The sequence below is a fragment of the Mus caroli genome, chromosome 11, assembly GCF_900094665.2.
Source record: "Mus caroli chromosome 11, CAROLI_EIJ_v1.1, whole genome shotgun sequence".
NCBI classification, from domain to species: Eukaryota; Metazoa; Chordata; class Mammalia; order Rodentia; family Muridae; genus Mus; species Mus caroli.
The window spans coordinates 91,871,537-91,878,671 of record NC_034580.1 but is presented as its reverse complement, the minus strand read 5'-3'; the positions used below and the strand labels follow the sequence as shown (position 1 = coordinate 91,878,671).

The following is a 7,135-nucleotide window of genomic DNA, read 5'->3' as shown; positions in this document are numbered from 1 at the left end:
GCTGTCCTGGAACTCACTTTGTAGACCAGGCTGGCCTCGAACTCAGAAATCCGCCTGCCTCTGCCTCCCAAGTGCTGGGATTAAAGGCATGCGCCACCATGCCCGGCTTAAGCCTGTTTTTTAATTTCAGCCTGATTTCTTTAATCCCAGGACTCAGAAGGTAGAGACAGAAGGGTGTCTGCATTTGAGGTCAGTAATCCTGATCTACATAGAGAGTTCCAAGCCAGCCAGGGCTACATAGTGAGAGCCTTCTCTAAACAAAAACAAATTAATTTAACAGTTTCAAACTAAAAGATGGGAGAAAATTCCACAATCCCAAGTTTTATTATGCTTTCAAAGATCAGTCTAAATGCTTTTAAATTTTTAGCCCTATTTTGGGGGCTAAAGAGATGGCTCAGTGGTTAAGAGCACTCACTGCTCCTCCAGGGAAAAACTGGGTTTGATACATAGCTGCCCACAACCATCTGTAACTCCGGAAGTCTGATGCTCTCTTCTGGCCTAGCACCATCCACAGTATATGCCATATACAGATATAGGTGCAAGCAAAACACTCATGCACATAAAATTTGAGTAAACAAGTTAAATAAAAATGCATTATCACATATTGAAATATGCAAGCAGGACTTAGTAAGATGGATGAACCTTAGAAGAGTTTTGATAGCTTTGTTAGGAAGGATCCAGACAGGATCTCCTTTTAAGGCTAGCCTCAATCAAGCTCTGTGTTGTAGCCAAGGATGGCCTTATGAACTCTTGATCTTCCTGCTATCTCAGTGCTGGCACTATAGTAATGTTTCATCATACCTGGCTAATTTTTCATTTTTTTTAAAGATTTATTATATGTAAGTACACTGCAGCTGTCTTCAGATACACACCAGAAGAGGGCATCAGATCCCATTACAAATGGTTGTGAGCCACCATTTGGTTGCTGGGAATTGAACTCAGGACCTCTGGAAGAGCAGTCAGTGCTCTTAACCACTGAGCCATCTCTCCATGTATCTATGTGGGGTGTATGGGCATGTGTGAGCACAGGTACCTGTGGGTACAGACTCTCCAGCCCCTTGTTTGATTTTTTTTTAACCCATTTTCAAGATGGGTAAGATGGCTCAGTGTGTAGGTCATGTAAACCTAGTCCTCTCAAAGGTAGAAGGAGAGAACCAATGTTACAGGGTTGTCCTTGGCCTTCATGGGTATTGTGGCATGCATACGCTACACACACACATACACACACACACACACACACACACACTAAAATTAAACATTCAAAAAGACGTAGGCCCAGTGATGTGGCTCTGTGGGTGACGGTGCTTGCTGCCAAGCCTGACTTGAGTTCAGTATCTAGGTCCTTTTATTTATTTTTTTTTTGGGGGGGGGGGTCGAGACAGGGTTTCTCTGTAGCCCTGACTGTCCTGGAACTCACTTTGTAGACCAGGCTGGCCTCGAACTCAAATTCTCCTGCCTCTGCCTCCCGAGTGCTGGGATTAAAGGCGTGCGCCACCATGCCCGCTGAGTATCTAGGTCCTTTATGGTACATAGAAGGAGGAAACCAACCCATGCTGCCTGTCCTCTGACCTCCACATATAGAACTTATGTGGCTGCAGACAATAAAACAGTTTAAATTTTTTTCAAAGCAAGATAAATGTTGGTTGGTGTGCTTGTAGTCCCAGCTGAAGCAGGAGGATCCTAAATGCTATATGGGCAGGTTCAATATAGCCTGGCTGTATTTTAATTGCTCTGTGCATTACAAAGGTATTTTGATATATCAATAAATAAATAAATGAAAGTTTAACCTAGAGTTTTCTACCTAAAGTCTCCACAAAACTTGACTTCAGCAGGCAGCATTCTGAAGATTTGCTGTGGACTGGGCCTCTACTGGGGAGGAGGTAGCATAGTGTCCCCACCCTCAACCCCCAGGATTCAGGATGAGCAAATGGATGTCCTTGGTAACTAGTGACTCTAGTGTCTAGCTGCTAAGACGGATTGACGCCCAAACCACCATTTTCTGAATTCCTTTGGTTAATTAAAAGATTATAACATTGACTGAAGCTTGGTCCTTCATATCTCACTTATAAAGCTTTCTTTCAGCACACCCCTAACACCAGCAGTCCCTGGTAGCATGTACAAATGAGTCAGGGTCTCACGTGGTTCAGGCCAGCTATCCTCAAACTGTAGCCGAAGATGATTTCGAACTTGTGATCTTCCTGCCTTAGCCTTCCAAGTGCTGAGGTTAGAGGATACTGCCATGCTAAGTGTCAAGTGATTTTAAACAGTGCTGTATCACCTATTCTAAATGTAGTGACAGCTACTTTCAACCAAAAGCAGGTGAGAGTCAGTCAGCTTGTTTGCATATATCTACCTGTGCTTCAAGCTCTATCCTCGACCTGGTATCTTAAATGTTTCCAAGCCGGGCAATGGCGGTGCACACCTTTTAGTCCCAGCACTTGAGAGGAAGAGGCAGCGGATTTTGGGAGTTTGAGGCCAGCTTGGTCTACAGAGTGAGTTCCAGGACAGCCACAGCTATACAGAGAAACCCTGTCTCTATACAAAAAAACCAACAACAACAATAATAATAAGCTGGGTAGTGGTGGTGCACGCCTTTAATCCCAGCACGCTGGAGGCAGAGGCAGGCGGATTTCTGAGTTCAAGACCAGCCTGGTCTACAGAGTGAGTTCCAGGACAGCCACAGCTATACAGAGAAACCCTGTCTCTATACAAAAAAACCAACAACAACAATAATAATAAGCTGGGTAGTGGTGGTGCACGCCTTTAATCCCAGCACGCTGGAGGCAGAGGCAGGCGGATTTCTGAGTTCAAGACCAGCCTGGTCTACAGAGTGAGTTCCAGGACAGCCAGAGCTACACAGAGAAACCCTGTCCCAAAAAACCTAAAAATAAAAATAAAAAAATAAAAATAAAACTGCTTCCTGTCCCACAGACTTCTATGGCTCTGAGATGTTCCCAGCAATATAGGGCATATTTAAGAAGTGTCTAAAATATGTCCTAGGGTTTCCAGATGGGCTTGTGGTAGAGCCTTTTCAACCTGCTCTGATTTCTTGGAAACGGAAATGGGTCAAAATTCAATAAATGGTAATTTGGCCTCCTGTTTGCTGCATGTTTGCTCAATCTTCTGAAGACAACAATGACTCCCTTTCTATTTTCTGTCCTTTTATCTTAGATAAGATTTGAGCTACTACCTCTTGCCCCTGTCTGAACATCTAGTGAGAATATTTTCCACTTAGTCAGTCTCCTGATTTATTTATTTATTTTTTTAAGATTTATTTTATTTATATGAGTACACTGTAGCTGTCTTCAGACACTCCAGAAGAGGGTATTAGACTCCATTACCGATGGTTGTGAGCCACCATGTGGTTGCTGGGAATTGAACTCAGGACCTTTGGAAGAGCAGTCAGTGCTCTTAACCACTGAGCCATCTCTCCAGCCCAGTCTCCTGATTTATTGAAGTCAATACCCAGAAAAATCATTAAAGCTACCAGATATTTCTATTTATTTTATCATGAACATGGTGGCAGGTGCCTTAGAGGATGCAGCTTTGAGGCCCTGTCTCAGTGTCCTCCCTAACCTGATGTTCTCAGGGTAAACTTCATACAGACTGCACTCTTATCTGGTAACCCCCTTCCGAGGTTACCTTTTGCCAATTGGACCTCAACACGATTTGTTTTGGTTTTTTGTTCGTTTCAGAAGGTTTAGAGCCTTCCTACTGCAGTGAACATTTAATTCATAATGTATCTATTTTTAGAGATTTGCCACAGGTTGAGATTTCCTCGCCCTGCCCCCCATATAATGGCCAGACAAGAAACAGGGATCTTGTCATAACGAATTCATTCTATCTTCAGTTTATACAAATAAAATATAAATGCTTTTAAGAAATCATTGCAAAAATGATTCAAGTTGTCAGTGCTGAACTAGAGTCCCTTGACCTTGCAGGTAGGGTGGAAGACCACTCAGGAGTATTATACCTTCATGTGGGCTCCCTTGCCAAAAGACCAAAACAAGGATTCAGCCACACAGCAGGAAATCCAATTCAAAGGTAGGAAAATACTGATGCTGATAACTCTGTCCCGGACTGGGAAGTTGTTTTGTTTTAAATGAGATAGCTCATAATTAAAAATCACATTCTGCTTTCAGCTTATTACCTTCCCAAGGATGTGGAGCGCTACCAGTTCTGCTATGTGGATGAAGATGGTTTGGTCCGGGGAACAAGTGTCCCTTTCCAGTTCTGTCCAGACCCTGACGAGGACATAATGGTTATTCTCGATAAGGTCTGTAAGCCATCTCCCTGCGAGCCTTCTTGGAACATAACAGTTGCCTACTTTGAATCCATAGGCTTTGAAGTGGCTGTAGACAGTGGTGGAGAAATCCCATATGTATGGTGCTACTCTTAACTCACACAGGAACAAATTAGGGATTCTTTAAGAAAAATCAAACAATACATGATTTCTTTCTCCCTTCAATTCTTTTAAAGAGAGAATTCGATGCTATGGCCCAAGCTGGCATAATTCAGGGTAGTCCTCCTGCCACAGCCTCTGTAGGTCTAAGATTCCACTGTGCTCAGGAGGGGCCCTCAAGTTTGCTCATCTTTTTCTGGTGAAAGTAACCTCCATGCCTTGACTTTGTACCATTGCCTGTGCATGACGTAACTGCTCTCCAGTGTCACTGTGAGTGAGAATCCCACTTAGCAGCTTGTGGGAAGGACTTTAAAGCTACCTGCCTGCCTTCTCTTGCAGGAAAAGGTAGAAGAGATGGAACAGCGCAGCAAGGAGCTTTACCAAGAAAACCAGGAGCTGAAAGACAAGTGCATTGACCTCCATGAGCAGCTACAGAGGAAGCAGGTACAGACTGGGGAAGGAGATCAGAATGGCATGCAGTCTCTGGCCCAGAGATTTTCTGTCTGGCTTGTGATCTATCATCTCTCCTTTAACACCAGCGGTTCTCAACCTTCCTAACACTGCACCCTTTAATACAGTTCCTCACGTTGTGGTGACCCCCAACCATGAAATTATCGTTGCTACTTCATAACTAACTACTTTGGCGAATCATAATGTAAATATCTTTTGAAGATACAATAGAGGTTTGCCAGAGGGGTTGGGACTCACATGTTGAACAGTTGCTTTACAGGGGTTTCTCAATAGCCTTGCCTGTCCTGGAACTCAGGCTGTAGACCAGGCCTCTACCTCTGGTATCCTGGGACTGAAGACCTGTGCCACCACCTAGCATGATGCCTGATTTTTTTTAAATTACACGTAGCTCTCATCAATTTATGGGGCTAAGCAGTGGTGTAGCTTCTATCCACTGGAAAGTGTTGTCTGGTCTGTCCCAGGCACTCAAATACTTCAAAAAATGGATTAGTGGATAACATTTCTGGTAATGGAGAAATTAATATAGATGCTTTTTTTTGTTTTGTTTTTGTTTTTGTTTTTGAAGTGGGGTCTTTTGGTTTTTTCCAGACAGGGTTTCTCTGTGTAGCCCTGGCTGTCCTGGAACTCACTCTATAGACCAGGCTGGCCTCGAACTCAAATTGCCTGCCTCTACCTCCCAAGTGCTGGGATTAAAGGCGTCCCCCACCACTGCCCAAATTAAAGTGGGATCTTAATGTGGCTGAGTTTGACCTTGAACTCCTGCCTCAGTTTCTGGAATGCTGAGATTACAGGCATGTACCACCCTATACCACACGCAAGGACAGGCTTGTTTTTTGAACAAGGGTCTGGTTGGTCTGGGTCTTGCTATATAGATCATACATGGAGGCTTACTGCCTCTACCTTTGAGTGTTGGAATTAAAGCTGTCACCACACCCAACTGGAGTTAGATGCATTTACCAAAATTTTTTTTAGCTGAATGTGGTGGCAAACTCTAAAATCCCAAGCACTTGGAAGGCAGAGGTAGGTAGGGTAGATCTGTTTTTTTATAGTGAGAAACCTGTCTCAAGAATTAAGATATGCAAGCATGGGCATGGTGGTGCACACCTTTAATCTCAGCACAGGCAGGCGGATTTCTGAGTTTAAGGCCAGCCTGGTCTACCAAGTGACTTCCAGGACAGCCAGGGCTATACAGAGAAACCCTGCCTGGAAAAAACAAAAGACCAAAAAAACAAAAATTAAGATATGCCAGGGGTGCTGGTGAGATGGCTCAGCAGTTAAGAGCACCGACTGCTCTTCCAAAGGTCCTGAGTTCAAATCCCAGCAACCACATGGTGGCTCACAACCATCCGTAACAAAAATCTGACGCCCTCTTCTGGAGTGTCTGAAGACAGCTACAGTGTACACACATATAATAAATAAATAAAACTTAAAAAAAAATGTATGTGCAATGTTGGCACATATCTTTAATCCCAGCCCTTGGGGAGGTAGAGGCAGATTTCTGAGTTCAAAGGCCAGCCTGGTCTACAGAGCGAGTTCCAGGACAGCCAGAGCTGCACAGAGGAACCCCCCCCCCCAAGAAAAAAAGAAAAAATATGGATACATACTTGCCTGCTTGTATATTTACAAAGAGACTAGAAGTCTAGACTGGACTGTGGAGCACTGTGGACACTGGGCACTAGAAGCAGAGCCTGCAAGAGCAGCAATTGCTGTATTCTCTAGTCCTTGGATGCCTGTTGATTTGGAAAGAACAGACTGGGGCTATGCTATATAGATAGATCAGTAGTGGAGTGCTGCCTGATGCTTGTGAGGCCTTGCAAAAGCAATAATAGTGTATGTATGAAAAGAGTGTAACTTAGTGTTCAAATGCTTGAAGCTTGAGGGTTATTTATTTCTCATGAGTCCACCACAGTGCTCATGAGAATTAAAATTTATTATTTTTCTTTTTTCCTAAGATAGTAAAATCCATCTTTAAACTGATCTGGAGAGATGGCTCAGCACTCATTGCTCTTCCAGAGGTCCTGAGTTCAATTCCTAGCAACCATATGGTGGCTCACAACCATCTCTAATGGGAACCAATGCCCTCTTCTGGTGTGTCAGAATAGCTACAGTGTATAATCATATACATAAAATAAATAAAATGATCTGTCTGTTTCACTCCAGGTGGCACTGGAAGCAACACAGAGGGTCAGTAAGACGTTAGAACAGGAAGTGGAAGAGAAGGCCTCCTGGGAGGAAGAGAAGGCCTCCTGGGAGGAAGAGAAG

At 43.8% G+C, this 7,135-nt stretch overlaps 1 protein-coding gene across 1 annotated transcript in view; it reads left to right on the top strand.

Annotated features, from left to right (window-relative positions):
- Calcoco2 (calcium binding and coiled-coil domain 2) overlaps nucleotides 1–7,135 on the top strand; it is a 26,483-nt gene that overhangs the window by 12,141 nt on the left and 7,207 nt on the right. Inside the window, exons 2-5 of the mRNA XM_021175952.1 lie at nucleotides 3,942–4,044; nucleotides 4,143–4,276; nucleotides 4,742–4,846; nucleotides 7,034–7,135. Coding sequence (XP_021031611.1) covers nucleotides 3,942–4,044; nucleotides 4,143–4,276; nucleotides 4,742–4,846; nucleotides 7,034–7,135 — 444 coding nt within the window. The remainder of the gene's footprint in view (nucleotides 1–3,941; nucleotides 4,045–4,142; nucleotides 4,277–4,741; nucleotides 4,847–7,033) is intronic.